General features: G+C 39.3%; 1 protein-coding gene across 1 annotated transcript in view; it reads right to left on the reverse strand.

Moving 5' to 3' along the window:
* Positions 1-621: 621 nt before the first annotated feature.
* Positions 622-19,053, reverse strand: part of APOB (apolipoprotein B) — a 38,968-nt gene continuing 20,536 nt past the window's right edge. Inside the window, exons 22-29 of the mRNA XM_083178610.1 lie at positions 18,384-18,559; positions 17,703-17,902; positions 16,271-16,389; positions 15,257-15,624; positions 7,104-14,531; positions 5,128-5,242; positions 4,468-4,651; positions 622-2,696 (exon numbers count right to left, since the gene is read on the reverse strand). Of these exons, the coding sequence (XP_083034736.1) occupies positions 882-2,696; positions 4,468-4,651; positions 5,128-5,242; positions 7,104-14,531; positions 15,257-15,624; positions 16,271-16,389; positions 17,703-17,902; positions 18,384-18,559 (10,405 nt within the window). The 3' untranslated portion in view covers positions 622-881. The remainder of the gene's footprint in view (positions 2,697-4,467; positions 4,652-5,127; positions 5,243-7,103; positions 14,532-15,256; positions 15,625-16,270; positions 16,390-17,702; positions 17,903-18,383; positions 18,560-19,053) is intronic.

Here is a 19,053-nt window from a genome sequence, read left to right on the forward strand (position 1 = left end):
TTTGGCCCTGTCAAAATAATTCATGTCAACAATATGAGCTCAACATAATGAATGTCGGTGAAATTATGATTGATCTTCTATACCACACCCATTGTGTATCAGTTTGCATGATGTGCCTATCACCGCTTTACATAAGAAGACGAGTCAAGTATAGCGCTGATAGATTTTAAACCTACTGTAATTTAAACAGCTTTGAATGTTTTTATCCACTTCAATGCAAATCATTTCTAACCAGTTGTTCATGGGAAAATATATTATTTAGACGTAGGGTTTATGTTTTAAGAATGTTTTATAAGTGGGGATAAGTCTGTCTTATATCCAATATGCATTTATAAACATGAAATGAAGCTGCCATACTAATTGCTTGACGAAAAAGAATTTCATTTTAGGTCCAGATACTGTACCTACGGAACAGTGACCCCAAGTGGCCAAATTATTATAGAAAATAGTTTTTTGTTTTTTTTTAAAGAAAAAATTTAAAAGAAAAATCTCTTGGATAATTTAAATTCCCTTCTTTCAAGGAGGAACCTACTCTACATATTTTAACGATATACATATTCAATGTCCCAGTAAGCCAAAAAAGTAGCCATATGTAGACACTTTAAAGAAAAGCAATTGAAGTCAAAGCTGATGATATATTTTAATGTTGATTCTATATAATGAAAAGAAGTAGAGAAATTAGTTAAAATAAATGCCAGCTTATAACAAACAAAGTTTATTAGTTAACTTCAAGGAAATAAAGACAATTTTTTTTCCCGTTTTCTTTCTTTTTCATTTCCAAGAAACAATAATAGCTTTAAAACCTAATATATACTGATTGCTGTCATTTTAAAAACAGTGTAAAAACCTTATTCTCTGCTACTACAGTACATAATGTCTGCTCAATTTTTTTTCCAGTGTCGGATGTTGTCAATAATTTGTTGTGCACTAAGTTTTCCATCTTCAAGGTGTTTCTCAACAAAACTTTGTATTTCTTCCCATTTCTTAGAACCTTTGTCAATACTGTCAAGTACCATGGAGCGTGCAATTTCCACCCTCTTAGCTATGATGTCACTTCTTACTTGGGGAACTTCGTCAAAGGAATTCCAGTCAAAGGGATGTGGGACGTCAACTTTAAGTTCTCCCTTGCGTGTTGATATGTATGTCTTAATTTCTTCACTGGCAGAGTTTTGAACATTTTGCAACAATTGAGTGATGTATTCTACAAGCGAGTTGTACTTTTCGATGATCTGATCAATCAAATTGTTGACTTCAACAAAGAATTTGTCATAAGAACTGAGAAGTTGTACATAGACTTCATGGAGTTTTGCATTTACAAGCTGTGAGTGTTCCAAAGCTGCTGTCTTGGCGGCATTTGACCAATCGTTAACTTTTTCATCTATTTTCAAAGAGATCTTCCTTACTTGCGCCAATCCTCGACCTTCTACATTGGTTGCTAAAACTTGGGCTTGCTCATAGTACTCCTTCAAAAGTTTATTCATATTGTCTGCATGTTCTGAGACATTTATTCCATACTTTGAAGGCAGTTCCTTCAAAGCATCAATAATGATCTTGAACAGTTCAAGGACTTTCTCTTCAATTTCATAATATTTCACAGACCATCCAACAATGTTCGGGTCTAAGTATTCTTCCCGCAAGGCTTTGACATAAACGAGTAACTGCTTTAATTTCTCTGAAAGTTCTTCGGATATGGTCCGGTAAAATTTAAGCAGCTGGTCAGCGCTCTTTTTAAACCTGTCAGCATGTTCACTAAGATATTGGGCATAATTGGAGTTTACAGCGTCGCTGTACATTTGCTGAGCTTGAGCCTTCATATCCTGATAGTTTCTTGACTTCAAAGCTTCAATCAGTTTTTCCATTTTCTGTGAGACCTCCTGAGTCAGGGTCTTCAGCTGCTGGAGATATTTTTCCAGGCTAAGGTTTTGGACATCATTAAACAACTTGTTGACAATCTGCTGGATCTCTTTCAAAATATCTTTGATGGTCAGGATTACTTGTCTGCCTTCAATGTTTGTGTTTGTACCAGGGACTCTGAAGTTAGCATTATTCAAAGACTGGAAGATGGAATCAAGTACCTGTTGGATCTGCTTGATACTTTCATCAAAAATGGTTGTTGTAGATTTAATGAACATGGCAAACAGCTCATCGCCTGTGTAACTCCTCGTGTGGCTTGGCAACTGAAAGCGAGTGCTCTTCAGAAATGTAATAGCTGCATCAATCACCTCTCTCACTGCAACGTGGTATCCTCTGATTGCAGTAATGAATTTGTCATAAAACTTGGCTGCCATTTCTCCATCACTCAGGACAAAGGACATATCTGCAGGGTCCTGGTACCACTGTTGTGCTTTATTGAAAACATCTGCATAATTTCTGCTGGCACCCCTGGCTGCTGACTGCAGCTGATATTTCATCTGGTCAATCTGATCTGAAGCAGATCTGTAAGATGATGACACCCCGCTATGTAAAAGTTCTTTCATCTTTAGGTTAGCTTCTTTCATGTCCATTCCTAAGTGCTCCCGGTGGTATTTGTTGACACTGTTGTAGATAGCGTCTGACATCTTAGGTAGTCTTTCCTTCAAGCCGTTGAGCACATCCTGGGCAGCATCTTCACGCCAGTTAAGTTTGTTCTGAAGTCTTTCTGGAGTTTTGAGTGATATCTCATTTTTCAGAATTAATGTGTCCTTCCCAGGTGATGCCTGAAGAAAGAGTAAACATTTTTTATTAGATACTACAAATAAAATGAAACGCTGACATAACTTCTAATTTCAAGATACCTTTGCGTCAGGTTTATGACTTTTTTAACAAAAACCTATCTAATGATAAAAATTGATAAAAATTGACCGCATTAGCACATCGGGCAAAAGCAACATGTGCAGAGAGAGCTAGATTTGGGCGGGGTGGGTTTAAACTGAAATCAAATGACAGTATCGAAATAAATGCCCGCAAATCTAACTCTCTCTGCAAATGTTACATTTGCCTCACCTGCAGTGCAACATGGCTTTGTCCATTTGAGAAAAAAATAGTTTTGAGCTCAAGGCTGAATTAAGCCCTAAGTACTACTTATCAGAATAATTATAAGGTACTTATGTAGTATCTGGGCTGCCGATTTTTTGATTGTATGCCTTAAGTTAAGGCATACAATCAGATGCGATGCGATGCGATGCGATATCGCATCGCATCGCATGCGACCATCGGATGCGATGACCCGATTTTTCCATAGGAATCAATGTTAAAATGGACTGAGTCCATTTTAACATGGAATTCAATGGGAAAAAGGGGTCCTTTTCATACCCCTACTATCCAAGTGGGCATGGAGTTGGATATAAACCTGTGGCGAGCGTAGCGAGCCACCGAGCCCGAAGCGTGGCGAGCGAAGCGAGCCCCGCGAGGGGACGGTATTCTGTGTCCCCTCGCGGGGCTCGCTATGCTCGCCACGCTTCGGGCTCGGTGGCTCGCTACGCTCGCCACAGGTTTATATCCAACTCCATGCCCACTTGGATAGTAGGGGTATGAAAAGGACCCCTTTTTACCATTGAATTCCATGTTAAAATGGACTCAGTCCATTTTAACATTGATTCCTATGGAAAAATCGGGTCATCGCATCGCATCGCATCCGATGGTCGCATGCGATGCGATGCGATGTACCCGATTTAGAAATCGGCAGCCCAGATACTACATAAGTACCAATTATAATAAACTGCAAAATAACAAAATCATCTGGTGGGTGTCTAACACTAAGGTTCAAGTACTGGGCATTGCACCCCCCAGGTCACCACAAGCCAACAGCACTGTATAACACTACAGTTTTTAAAAGGCGATAGTAAGAAGCACCAGCTATGTGTTGAAAGTGTTACATAGTTTCATAGGGTAATAAGTAGGGTATTACAAAAGGTAACAGAAAAAAACTATTTGGATGCATTGTGCATGGAGCTAATATTATGGCATTATATTCATGACATTCAGGGGGTTATTCAATCTCGGCTGCTATTTCTGCCGGGAGAAATCGCGTCAACCACCTATTCAATGCTGCCATTTCCGACATCATTGAAGGCAGTTTCCGTCAAAACAGATCCGACTTTAAAACAAGTCGAATCTGTTTTGTCGGAAACAGCCACACAGATTGTCGAATTCACGGCCATGAACATTGAACATTGAATTCTGTCTGTCGAGTTTCAGTTGAGCTGGGAGAAAAAGTTTGGACATTCCGACAGTCGGAATCCGGAATTGAATACCGCCCATATACGCTGGTCGACCTTTAACATAATGATTGACAGCATGCATCAGTCAATATTGATATAGATCATGTAATACTATGTTAATTACCCGTAATATAATAATCAAAGTGGTCTGTCCCATTTATGTTGTGCACTGCCCCAATGTCTCTTTCATAAAATAAAAGGTTATTACGCCATCATCTCTGATCTACAATGCAGGGAACTAAAAAACATTACGACATGAAATACTCACAAGAGAGCGGCTGTACACTTTCATTTTGATAGTCTTGGCATCTTTTTCAACCAGAAGGCCGAGCGTTCCAGTAGATGGAGATGACACAGAGGAGGAAAACCCATTGCTATCGTGTTTACATGACATCTGGACATCCGTGAATGTTGGACTTATAATTCCTAATTCTACTTTGTGGTTTGGCATCCTAACAAAGTGAACAAGACATTTAGAAGCTACATTATTCAAACATATGTTGAGTTGTATGTTCAAACTGGGATTTTACATATTTAGAATAGAAATGGGGTTGTAACTGGTGTATTTAAGTTTTGTATGTATTCTTTATTAAGGCCCCCATACACTACGCCGAGGTATCGCAAGCAGGCTTTCCGGCAGCTAGGATGGCATACGTTATATCGTATGTGGTCAAAGTATCATATGCGATCCAAGTCATGGCTGCAGTATCTAACAAATCCTTGAGCAGCCATGATGAGCTCCAGGTTTAATGCGCACCGGACCACACCTCGGAATCGGCGGTAAATCACATAAGATATGGCACTTTTCACATTATTTATCGACCTGTTAGGTTGAAATCATGTAAAAAAGGGCCATGTCTTACTAGTGTATGAGTACCTTTAGATATATTATATTTTTATTGAAAATGAAATAAGCAATTCATGTTACCTTAGGCCGGAAAAAGTAGTCTCGTGCTTCCAATTTGCACTCAGGTCAACATGTGAAAGGCTACCCTGTCCTAATACAACCAGATCTCTTCCATTTAATAAGCTGCCGACGGAAGCTGGAAATAAAGTAAGAAAAAAATATTATAAGTGAAGTTCAAAATCAAATATTACCAATAAGAATATTCTTAGATTGTATGTTGTTTCATTTCCTGGTCACCAAAATCACACACACACACACACACACATATAGGCCCTTATTCTGGTTGGTGCGGTAATATCCGCGTGCGTTCGTGCCGCCGATGTTTTGTGTCTGCGCATGTGCAGAGGCGTCTCTGCGCATGTGCGAGCGGGGCGTACGGCCAAATCCCGCATGAAATGTGAACACTCCGAACAGGGGGTGGAGAGGGGCGTGAAGGGCTATTTGGGCTCATTACCATATGCATACGCCCCGCGTTTCATGGGCGTTCCCATGCAAACGCTGGGCGTACGTATGGTAATGCGGCCGTGACGCACGTGTAGGGGGCGGACATATGACATCGCCGGATGTCAGCTGCCCGCCCAGATCCCTGCTTTGGCACGGAAAAATGTCCGTGTGGTCTGAGGTTGCGGGAGCTGGTGGACCACTCGGTCCTGCATTCGATGGTCTGCGACCATCGAATGTTTGGGGAGGTTCCCTGAGATGGAGGAGGCGTATTCCGTGAAAAAAACACGTGCGGTCCTTTCGGCCAGCTTCTTACCGCGTACGGACGGAGTTGGCGATCCGTATGGAAGGAGGGGTTTCGGACGCACGGTCCTGGCCGCATATTCCGATCCGGCCGCACCGATCAGAATAAGGGCCATAGTTATATATACTTCAATTAATATTAAGATCATTTACAAATTCAAATGAGAAATAAATAAATAAAAATTGAGGTCCCTATAATTACTTTTGTTTTGTCAAAACTAAAAACTTACATTAACCCTTTAAATGCCAACATCTCTTTAAGAGATGTTCATGATATCCTCTAAAAATGCCAGCGACAATCATCATTGTTATATAAATTCAAATAAACAATGTGTAAAAAAAAAAAAGATTATATTTTCTATTTACGGTAAACATTACGGGTCATTATGTTGAATAACAATGTTTGCTTGCCAATTTTCACACCTATTTTGATAAATTCACTTGACACTCAAAGGGGTAATAAAATAACAAAACAAATATTACCGATATATCTAAATACTCCGATTACTACCAGAAAAGGCAAGCCTGTTTTGAATAACAAACCGCAATATGTAAAGTTAATAATAGTGTTCCTTTCATGTAATGTACGCAATAAACATTACTGTAAAATTGATCTTATGTATTTTTCTATCCGTTAAGATTACTGTATGCAATAAGCTGCCTAATTAATATCCAAGTACTCCAATAAAGTGGAATCATTTAATTTATCTGGAAGAACCAGATTTAAAAAAATTGTCTAAAAAGTGACCTGCGCATACAGGGCATGATTCTGATTTGGAAGTAAAACAAAATAAAAGCAAGTTACTATGTACCTGGGGAAAACCCCTGATGCACTGCAGGAGGGGCAGATGTAACATGTGCAGAGAGAGTTCCATTTGGTTGGGGTTTGTCCAAACTGTTTTCTACATTGACGTGTAAAAATAAAGCTGGCTTAGATTTGTGGGCTGCATGGAAATGCAGCCAGTATTTACCCGGCACAGAACAAATATAAATGTATTTGCTCCCCTTGTGTTTCAAAATGGTTTGATCCAGAAAGGTACTTGCTTTTTTTCCTTACTTCAAAATTTAGAATCAGGTCCATGACCAGGAACATGCAAGCCACCTAATTTGGAGGCATAATCTCTATGTCATGGCATGTTAAAAGAAAACAAAAAAAACTCACATATGATTGTAGAGAACACATGGAGTATGGGAGGACTGACACTACAGAGAAATAAAGAAATAATACCTTCATAATATAAGGAGAAACTCACCATCTAGGTCAAACTCCAGAAATCGAAGTGTGGAACTGCTGGTAGCATCTACGGAGCCAACAAAAGCATCTGGATTGTTTGCCAGCTTGTTTGTCCATGTCAGATTGTAGATTGGAGTGGAAAACTGGACAGATCCAGATAAAGAACCAAATGCTGGGATATAAATTCCTGCTGGCAGTCTCAGTTTAACTGGAGGGATCACAACGCTCTGTTGCGGGATTTCAATTGTTGGTAGGTCAATGTCGGCTATCTTGTTGAACAAGCTGTTAAAATCCAAGTTGTAGAAGCTTTTGGGAAGGGTATATTTGGACATGGTTACTTGATATTGAGGTGAAGATAACTCAACGAAGGGTATGGTAGAATCTCTTTCTGCAGAGTATACCAGATTGATGGAGGCTGCAGGAAATTTTATTTCTGGAAGTGAAGATGGAAGATTCATTTCTTTTGGCAATGTCAGTCCTGGGAACGTCAATGAGTAACCATCTCCAAGGCTTTCAGATGGAAATGGGTAGAAAAATCCATTGTTATTTTTTGTGTATATTACTGATGTCGATGCGTTTAGATACTGTTTTTGATCAGCGCGTGTTGTAACATCAAATTTCAAGATATCCCACAGGCTTCTTTCATAAACTGGAAGGATAATAAATTTCAGGAAGTCAACTTTGCCTTGCATTGATCCACCAACATCCAGTCTTGCATCTGTCTGGTCGTTGGATAGTTTAATGTTATGAGCCAAAACAAGTAAATCTATAGCACCATTACCTTTCATGATAAATTCTTGTTTCTCACCCTTAACATTTAGTGAAATGTCTTGGTCTAGGGACTCAATAATGAAATTAGGTTGGTTAACCTGAACTTTAAGATCTGCCAGCAGACTCCAAAGAGCCAGTTCTAGAGTTGCTTTACCAGTTTGCTGTCCTCTTGATGTAGAAAATGGATCCAATCTTAAATTATTTTCTCCCTTATGTTCCCAAACAGTGTATATGCGACTGGTAGATGTTTCAATGGCCAGATTTTCTGTGAAGTCCATGTTTCCTAAACCATCTGCTGCAGAGTTGGCCACAAGCTTCACAGATGACCTAAGGTTATTGGAATTTAGGTACGTATTTGCGTCAGTGGTAAATGTGGCATAAAATGGCTGATGTGTCAGAAGGGTTCCCCTTAGATCGCCAATTGTTTTTGTCTCTAGTGAAAAGTAGGATGTAAGACCTTCAAGATTCAATGTGTGATCCAGTTGTCCTTTAGCTGTGTTGCCATATGGTGCAATTAAATCATAAGTCAGGGTCATTTTTGAAGCTACAGTAGGTTTTGTCTTTGTGTTCCCAGTTAATTCTTGCCTAAATGTGCTTTTCAAAATCTGGGTATCCATTTTGGCGTTTGTGATTACCGATGCTTCCACATTTTTCTTTCCAAATGATATAGAACTTTCATGTTTGCCTTCACCAAATGCAGTTTTCAGTGCCAGTGCAGTAGCTAGTTTTAGCCCTCTCTTTCTAGTAAGCCCAGTCGTGCCATCAATGTTGAATGCAAGAGCATCTATGACAGAGGTGGAGGCTACACTTACTCTTGCAGAGATATCAGACTGATTGTATATTCCAGCACTTGTTGTGAGTGAAATTACATTTGACTTAAAGAAGAAATCATAAGTAAGGTTACCCATTGCTGGAATAAAAATACTTTTCTGCCCACTTGGCAGTCTAATCTTGGGCAGAGAAAGCCTACGTAAGCTGTTGGGAACATGTAGTACGGGCAGTTCTGGTGAAGGTAGCACTAATTTGTAACTTGGGATAGAGAACCCAATCACTGGTACTACAAAGCTTGGGGTTATGATCTCTTTTGGAACTATATAGCCAAATGCTGGAAGCTCAGCAGAGAAAGAGGATACTTCAATATTCACAAATGGTACCTTATAACCAGGGATCCTAAATGTTCTTGGTATTTTGTTTACTTGATTGTCCACTCCGTACTTATCAATCTTTACTTTGGCTTGGTTATAGGAGTCTATCAAGAAGTGCAATGTCTTGTCTCTCCCAACTTCAAATTTCTGGTTAAGGGTCTTCATATTTGTATTTATTGAATCAAAGACTGCCTCTAGTGGTAAATTAATGGCATGCATGTCTTTATTCTTCTGATATTGAAGTTTTATGTTCAGATCAAAATTTTGTCTTGTTGTTGTTAGCAAATTCTTCAGGCCGCTTCGTTCCCACAAAGAAAAATCTCTAATTTGTGGTGTTTTTATTGATGTGTATGGAATCTGAATTTCTGGCATGGAAACTGGGATTGCCAAGAAATCAAGGTTAGCCTCCCCATTCGTTGTCAGACCAGCAGCAATGTTTTCTTCATTATTGCTCAGTGAAATAGTGTGAGACACTTTGTACTGGTTGAACCGGCCATTAGCTTTCCATAACAATTGCTGGACATTGGGATCGAGCGTAAAGTCATAGTTGTTTAAGAATTCAATCTTGCCAGTTAGTTTTAGGGGCAAATGAACTTTAAGATTCCCATTGTTCGCAGTGACCAGTTTTATTTCAAAGGGTCTTATTAAAAACTCAACGTTGTTGTTTATTATTCCGGTGGCCCGTCCAAAAATTTCTGCATTATGAGCGGCTTGGAGCACCATCTTCATTTCATTAACTTGGACTCTGCCTGTAAGGGTAGCAATACTGTTACCAATACTAGGCGACTCAGCTTTGGACATAGCTTCAATAGTTAAAGAATTTAGGAATACTGAATTATATTTTAGGCTTTGATCCAGTTTTAGATATGTATCAATGATTTTGTTGGTTCCAGAAAGTTCAATGCTGCCACCTTTTAAGTTAAACTTGAGGTCTGCTTGGTGGGTGCCATCATTTGAAAAGATAGGAGAAGCACAATTCCAATTCCCTTTACCAGAAGAAGTGACTGAAATGCGCCCAGTGTCCACTGTTGCATCAATATCATTTTGGAGGTCAAGCTGATTTGAAAAATCAAATTGTGGAAGATTCAACCTGTGAGAATATTTAGTATTCACATCGGCAGTGATTCTATTCTCTACTTTTAGGATAATTGAGTTTTCTAAATCAGCTGAGTTACGCTCAGTTTTGAAGTTAGCCTTGGTTTGGACCTGCGTCTGAATGTAACTTGATGTGAAAGCAATTTCACTAAAGTGATCTAATTTAACATGTTTGTTAGATAACAACACAGTTTCTTTAAGAACTAACTGTTCCATCAAGGGTGCAGAAATCCGACTGTCAGCTCTGAAGGTAAAAGCCAAAGCCTCCACCATTGATGTTGCTTCTGCTGTCAGGGAAGCAACCATTTCTGGTGTTTCTTCAGAAACTGTGACATTACGGACTTCAGTTGCAGTTAACATTGTGAAAAAGGGAGATGTTACTTTGAATGAGCTGGAAAATTTGCCAAATGCTGGAATCGAAACAGTATGTGGAATTTTTGGGAGCTGAAATTCTGGTATCTGTATATCAGGAAACTGGAAATTTTCCAAGTTTAGTTTTGGAATTTTATACTCTGGTACCTGCATATTGGGTAGAGAGATTTCTGGAATGGCAAATTCAGGAAGCCCCATGTCGCTCATCTGTAGATCTCTCAATAATACATCTGGAGATGGCCACTTGTAGTCACTTGAAATAATTTGATCAATTATTCTTACAATGTTCAGTTTGATTTCATTCAAATCAATAGTGTATGATGGTACCCTGTAGGTGTTAAAGATAGTGAATTCAGGTGTGACAAATCTTGTTGGAATGTCAATATTTTTCATCTTCCTAAAATTGATTTCCATAGATTGGACCCACAAATCAGTGAATGGTACATTGAAGGATGGTGTTCTGAATGTTGCATCTCTGAGAGCCCGGATGCTTACTTCATAAGCAGGAATACTAAAATATCCCAATTTGATCTCTGGAACAACAAATCCTTCTTCTACGAAGACTTTAACTTTCTCAGCCCAATCCTGAATATTGTTTTCTTCTGCAAATCTGGTAATCTTGGCAGCCAGGAAGCTCCATTGATCTGTTATGAACATCACTAACCTACTGTAAGCCTGGCTAACCTGTTTTAGATATTTCTGGCATTCCTCTTTAATGTTCATGGAGTATATTCTGTCTCTGGCATCTTCAAGATGTTCAATTGCCCTCTTCTTCCATTCAGTTAATACTGTTGAGGACATGACATCCTCATACCATTGCATGACTGCAGCAATTCTTGTGTCTCTTACTTGTTGAAGATACTCAGCAGCCACCGATCTTATGTTATTCAGATATTGTCTTAAGGCTTCTGCCTTTTGTGGAAGCTCCAGTGTCCTCAGCTTTTTATTTATTTCTTCAGTCATCTCTCTTATCCAGTTGTTGAAGTCATCTACAAACTTTTCATAATTAAAAGACCTCATTTTTTGTACGATGATATCAAGATAATAATTAACGTCATCGATAAGCTTCTTAAAGTCATAGTCTCTCACTTGCTTGACTTGGTCATCAACAAAAGCAAGTATTTTTTTGTAATGCAGTTTGATATCAATGCTACTCAACATATTTGTTACAGATACAATTGTCTCCCTGACCCTCTGGTGGTTAAGAAACTCAACAAACTTTTCTATGAGTATTCCGATTTTTTTGTCAATGTCATACGTTGCCACAACATCTTGGAGTTTGTCAATGACTGCATTTATTTTCTCACTTACTTCAAATTCCTCCATCTGTGTTAAGATAGCATTTTTTACTTGTAATATTACAAATCTGGTGTTCTCAAATGGAAAGGCATTATTTATCATGGATCTGTACTTAGCTATCTCAATAGATTGAAGCAGTTCCTTGACATTTTGTGACATTTGGTCAATATCAATTCTCTGGATATAATTCTGTATTTCTTGTAATAATCTTCTTAGGTTAGCTTTGATCTGGTACAAGTCATCAACATTTTGAATCCAAGCAGACAAGCTTTGTCCCAACTCATTAACATTGATTTTCTCCAATAACGCTTGTATGTTCTGGATCATTTCAAGGGTTTTTTCACGCACTCTGTATTCATTGTCCAGGGTTTTCAGTTTTTCAATACATGTTTGAATTATCTTCTCAGCAGACCTCTTAAGCTTTTCAAGGTCAAAATTCTCTCTGACAAATCTGTTTACTTCATTCAAGTAGTTCTGCAAATTCAATTCCACCCATCTGAAATACTCTTCAATTGCTGCTTGAAGTTCCTCAGCTGTGATTTTAAACTCTTTAGTTAGGGAAACCAGTCTTTCCCTTGCTACACTAACTTTGCTTTCAATGTCCAAATTGTTAATGTAATCATTTAATTTTTGGTTGGCTGTGTCCAAAGCCCTCTTGTACCTTTGTACATATTGGTCAACATTTATGTCTTTTAATGAATTCTGAAGAGCTTGCAGTGTGGTAAGTAAAGCTGATCTTATTTTCTCAAAATACAAAGACATGTTTTCAATGAACGGTAAGCTAATGATATGCATGTCTTTATTCTTGTCATACTTTATATATCCAGAAATACCAAACTCCTGTGGACTATTGACACGGTCTCTTAGGTTTAAAGAGTCAATTGGGTTAAACCTTACAAATGAAAGACGGACCTCTCTGTCCAATATGGATAGGTCTGCTAGTGTTTGCCCACTAACCTCAACTCCAATGCCCTCGGCATTATTATAGGCGCTCAAATCTTGATTGTATGTGTTTTTGTTCAGACGACTCTTCAGCTTCCATGAACTCAGCTGCTCTGCCGGTGTGAACAACACAGTAATCTTGTAGTCTACAAGACTTTCGTGCACATTGCCTGCTTCAAAGGAGTGACTAGTGGATCCTCTGTAGTCATGAACCAAATTAAATGATAGGGGCTCTGCTTTTAAGATGAACTTGCTGTAAAGCTGTCCGGCGTGCTCTCCAAAAATCATAAGTCTTCCATCTCCATTGGTCTGAGAGTCAATGGTGATTGTAAATGGCTCTACCACTGAGCGAATCCTGTTAGTGAAGCGCATGGATTTTGATTCAGAGTTTGTGTTGCTGGTAAGTGAAGCAGAGAGGCCAGCAATTTCAACAGTGAATCTATGAGTGTGGGCAGTTCCTTGGATATTTGCCACTGTGTCAGTGTTCAGATTGGCTTCCATGTTACCTATGGTGAAGCCGTAGGAATGCTTTATTTCATCTTTGTTGAATGCACCTCTTACATTGCCATTGAGATTCATCTTAAAGGCTTCTAGCTGTGCTTGACCTCTGTTGGTTAACTCAAGTGCACCATATTGGAGTTCATTATTCAGAATAGCGGTCATCGTATAAGGTTGCATCTGGAAGTCAAATCTGTGCTTGTGGAATTTGTCAGGGCTTAAGGAGTTCTCAAATTTAGAGGTAAGCTGTAAATTGTTTCCAGCAATGCTTAGATCATTGCTGGTCTCCAATTTTATCGTATCAAAGGACCCCATTAAGTTGTTAGCAAACTTCAGCCCTTCAGGATTAATCTTAAAGGTCAACAAGTGTGTGCTGTCCATGCTGTAAAGAGCAAAATGATGCACGCTATTCAAATAAAGTTCACTTAGGGAAGCTCTGCCTTCAACGGCAACCTTGGCATTATGCTCTCGGCATCGGGTATTCGCCGTTATTTTCATTGCTGCTCCAGAAACTCCCATGGCAGCATTCAACTCACTCTCGAGCACAAAAGGACTGTAGTTGACATTGGTGGTTGCACTGGTGGTTAAGCCTTCTGTGCTGATTTTCAGAGTTCCCTTGTGTGCACTTCTGCTTCCCTGGTTATTGAAAGTGATATCAGAATTCAATTCAAGTCCAGCAGTATTGAGAGAACCAGTCAGGAGTGTGTAGAACCTGTTGCGCTTGTAGGTAGCCTGATACTCTGAGCGTATTGCAGCCCTTGTGGTTGACATCATGACCTCAAATTTATTCAGTCCAACTAAGTTGTTGTAATTTCCATTAGTATGACACTTTAGAGACAACTCTCCATTCCTATGATCTAAGCTCATGGTGTTAATGAGTGCTCCATCTTGAAAGTCAGTGGTTGAGGTTATTGTGGTTGCCTCTGTTAGGAACATTCCTGACATTTTGTTTGTTGCCTTCAAGAAAGATGAATCAAACTTATAGTTTGATTCTAATTTTTTCTGCCCGGTTTCGGTGTTGAGTGTGGCCACTAGCATTAAGTCATGGTTTGCAAAGAATGATGCTAAAGTAAACCGATCATAGCCCTCGCCCTCTACTGTCAAGATGTTATTATTAATTGATGACCTGGCAGAGGCAGCACCAGATAGTTCAAGTCCTAGGATACTCCTGGCCTGGTAAGATCCGGAGCCTTTATACCACTGGCTGGTTTTGAAGTTGTATAATTCATTGAATCTTACGCTTGCGTCTAGTAGAGTGTGACGGAATGATTTCTCTAACGACATGGTTAATGTGTTCATTGGATCATAGGTCACCATTGAAGAACCTGTCATAATAAAAACAAACAGTAAATATATATTAAGTTTAAGTGACCAGTTTTAGTTCAAATGGAATTACATTTTTACATACATAGCAGTTTAAGCAGAAAAAAGGAGGGAATGTTCTATTTGTTATATCCCTCTATATAAATTGTGTATTTTGATTTAATTTTGGACAAAGTATGATTGTTAATTGTGCCCTGGATGTTTTTAACCAATTAACGTTTATCCAACCTTGTATTAAATGTATCTATTGTGTCTGACGACACCACCTCTCTACAAAGAGAGTTCCATAATTTAATTGTCCTAGGCGTAAAAATATTTTTCCTTCTAAGGGTACGAAATCTTCTCTCCTCAAGTCTAAACGCATGCCCACGTGTCCTAGGTACTGTCCTTACATCACTGAGCCAGCACAGCCAATAAGGCAGTAGCATCACTGAGACATTGAGGCAGTACTATCAATGAGACAGTGGAGTAAATTACATCACTGGGGCAGTGAAGTCAATATGACATTAACATCAGGAGGGCAGTGAAGATACTGGGGCAGGAGCATAATTGGGACAGTGGCATCACTGAGGCAATATCATCTCCGAGGCAGTATGTACTATAGGTACGATATAGGTATAAATTAAAGGGCTTTAAAATGGACTTCTGAAATGGTTAATTCATGATGATATTTAGTTTAAGAAAATGTATTAATACAAATAATAGTGACTATAGAAGAATGACTTACCGTCAATATTGAAAGACAAAATCTCCAGCGTAGCATCTGCTCTCATGTTATACCTAGAACTGAATTGTTGTACATTGCTGGAAGTGTTCCCTCCGCTGTAAGACGTAGACCAGTTGTAATAGTTGCTGTTAATGTTGGATGACAGATCCAGAATTCCAATTAAGGGTACTTTTAGTTCGTAATACTCTGGAATGGTGAAGGACGGAATCTTGTATTCCTTGGCCGGAATGCTTAATCCCACCGACTCTAGTTCCAGAGGTGGTGACCATATCTTTGGAAGTACCTGGTGAGATAACTTTCCACCATAGGGTAAGGGGACATTGATGATAACACTGTCTTTGTTGAATTGGTATCTGACTCTTCCGTCACTGTTGGAAATTAAACTGGATTAACTCAAGAAGCTTTTAAACATATTCAAACCTATTCCAAATTAATTTAAATGGTTTCCAAAGAGAGGAGAGCTGTATTATTTAACCTTTTGTTTTAAAATGTTTTATATAAGATAAAAGTTACACTTTTCTCAGACCGCAACTCAGAAGTTTCTCCCAGCACCCCGTCATACGAAAGTCATGTGTAAGTCATGTGAAAGTACATCCCACTTCTCATTGTAATGACTTGGATGAGTAAAAAAATCTGCCCTGAAATGTCTACATTGTAAAACCAAACATTTTGAACACCCACTATCTGTTTTTAGCAGCACCCATAATCTCCCATAATTCATCTGGGGGTCAAGCTTTTAGCCATGCAGCTCTGACTTTATGGAACTCACTTCCCCGCACAGTTTGAGAGGCTCCCACTCTAGAATGCTTCAAAAACAGACTCAAGACATTCCTGTTTACTCAAGCATTTCCTTCAGTCCCTTAAGTATTGTTTATGAAAAACTTTTCTGTACGTGGGAGAAAGAGCGATGTATATACATAAAATTATTGTTTCACCTCAAAAAAGGCAAGGATTTAGCCTTTTATATATAGTTATACTGTATATAATTTTTTTATAATTTTTTACATCTGTTACCTGTTTAAGAATAAGTCATTTGGGAAGCTCAGTCCGTCTTTAAATGCAGACAATTTGTTGCTCAGCGTTTCTGCGTATTGACTGTTTTTTGTTAGCTGCTGCAACCACTTTTTAGTCGCCTGTAATAAAGAGATGCAGTATTTTACACCCATTGCGCATGAATGACATCATGGTACACATTTTTACAATGACTTCATTGGATGTTTGTGCAATTTTCACTTTAGGTGTACAGTTACGTATGTAGCTATATAGTATATACAGAGCAAAACTGTTGCATCCAAAGGCAACAATGATAAAAGCGGTACTTATGTATTATCTGGGCTCCCATGTTAAATGCACCCCATTTTTTCATACCCCTACTATCCAACTACGCATGGAGTTGATTTTATATAGTGTGGCGAGCGCAGCGAGCCACCGTGCCCGAAGCGTGGCGAGCGCAGCGAGCCCCGCGAGGGGACGCGGTCTCATAAGAAAAACGGGAGCCCAGATATTACATAAGTACCATAAAAGCTTCTCCCAAGGATGATTAAAGGTTTTCATGAAATAAACTGGAATAAGCCAAACGTTTATACCAACATTGCTGTGAATTAAAGTTCTCTAAGGTGCAATCCCATAAAACATAGGCCGGGAGGCTGGGTATCCTGATGATAGATTACACTGTGTGTAAGGTGTGCCCAAATGAAAAGAAGACTTTTGCTGTAGCGGCTTGGTATCTAATCGCAGAGGGTTATTGTGTTTGCCAATAGATGGCGTGGTATAATTTCCAGTTGCGCAGGTACATGTGCAAAACAACACATTAACCCACTACGATTAGATACAACTCCGCTATGGCAAAGTCTCCTTTTCATTTGGGCGCACCATATAAAGAAGATGTACAGTTAATAGCTTGACACCATCAAGCAATAGGTCAACGTGGTCATAAGATCAATGGGTTCAAAAGTTTGACGGGTCAAAGGTAGACTGCTTAAGGTCGACAGGTCCAAAAAGGTTGATATGACAATGGTCAACACAAATATGGTTAACATAAGTTTTTTTTTGTTTTGTTCACATATTTTTAAACTTTTACTCGACTTACCGTCCATGTGGACTACAGTCGGGAATAGTAGCCGGTGCCAAGCGCAGCGGTAGCACATCGAGGCACCTTGCCCGAAGCATTCCCATGAGAGTCTACCTTTGCTATAATTCTGGTCATACTGTATATCATGAAACATAAAACAAAAAAAAAATCTAAAAAAAAACATGTCCTCCTTTTGATTTTCTGCCATTTTTCTAGTCAACCTTTGACCCTGTTGACCTAACCTACATCGACCATATGACTGTCTATCTTATTAATGTTGCTCTTCTATACCAAACCTATGAGGTTGTAATATGTCAGCATATATTGTCACTTTTATTATGAAGCTATTGGTACATAAACTTAGGAGAAGCTTACCACTACGGACTGCGAACCAATATGCCGGATGGTCATATCAGTCTGAGCCACCTTATAATCCAGTATATCATTGGTGTAGCCCCTTATGCTCTCTGGGTAGTCTGATAGGTCAGAAAATTGGACGTCTGGTAACTTAGACATGATCTTTTTCACATTGCTGTTGCTAGCGGTTTTCCATTCCAGCTCAACCTTGTCGTTATCTAAATAATAAAAAAAAGCAAAAAAAACAGCAGAGTCTATTATATATTGCAGCGGACAGCGAGTGGAAGACAGTCTGGGGTAGTGGTACATACACAGATCGGGAATTGCGGTAGGAAACGTCTGGTTCCATCCAAAGGGCCTATGCACTGGCTGCACCACCATAATTATGGCTATGATAAAAACTACTGAACAATATGTATTTACAAACACCACAAATTTATCAAACACTGGGCCAAGTTCACATTAAGCCACAGTGCCCAGTACTGATGTACTGTTCGCTCTGGGAGGAGTCCATGGGTGATTATCCCTGGTTGCCCTGTTGGCAATCTGGGTCCACAAATTTCTATACTGTATGTGCCACAAGTATCTTTGGTTCTTGCAAGCTTATAGAACATTTTCACGTTCAAATGTTAATATACTTGACGTTACACTTCAAAAGGAATTTGAAATTGAACGTTTGAATTATAGTCCGGAACCTACCATATGTGAATTCAAAGCTTTGTGATCCCGATAAGGCACAGATGGTGGCAGAGGACTGCAGCTGAAGTTTGTAATCACTTAGAACCTTCTTGAGATTGGCCTCGGTGTTAGCCACTACATGCAGGCGTGGGATGGAAAGCCCTCCGCTCAACATAGCTTCAGTGCTGCCATCATAGCTAGAAGGGGACACGGAGGGGAATATGCATCATTAAAGTTTCAAATATTTCAGAGCTGATGGCATGTCTATAGACGGAGTGCATTGTAACCGGTCAAAGGTCTAGCAAACATTCTCCAGACGTAATTAATGAGATTGTGCGTGCCGTAGCCTCTGGCTTTCCCTGATACGTCTATAACACGACCCACTTCATACGCTGCTTGTGCTAAAACTACTGTAACAAGTTACCAGGAGAAATCTGACAAACAAGAACACTAGACAGGGATTTAATAGCTTCCATGAATGCATCCAGTATTCAGATTCATACTTGTGTCATGTGACCTGCTACAGAGCAACACCTGGTAGTGACGTAATACGACTATATTCAGATGCCATTCATAGTATTAGAACTACAAAGGCCATCTAACTCTGCAGTCCCTTCTCTCATACTACAGCAGGGGTGGGGAAACTTTTTTGTGCCAAGGGCCATTTGTATGGGGAAAAAAGCCTTCGGGG

This window comes from Crinia signifera, chromosome 3 (assembly GCF_055691185.1).
Source record: "Crinia signifera chromosome 3, ASM5569118v1, whole genome shotgun sequence".
In the NCBI taxonomy this organism is placed as follows: Eukaryota; Metazoa; Chordata; class Amphibia; order Anura; family Myobatrachidae; genus Crinia; species Crinia signifera.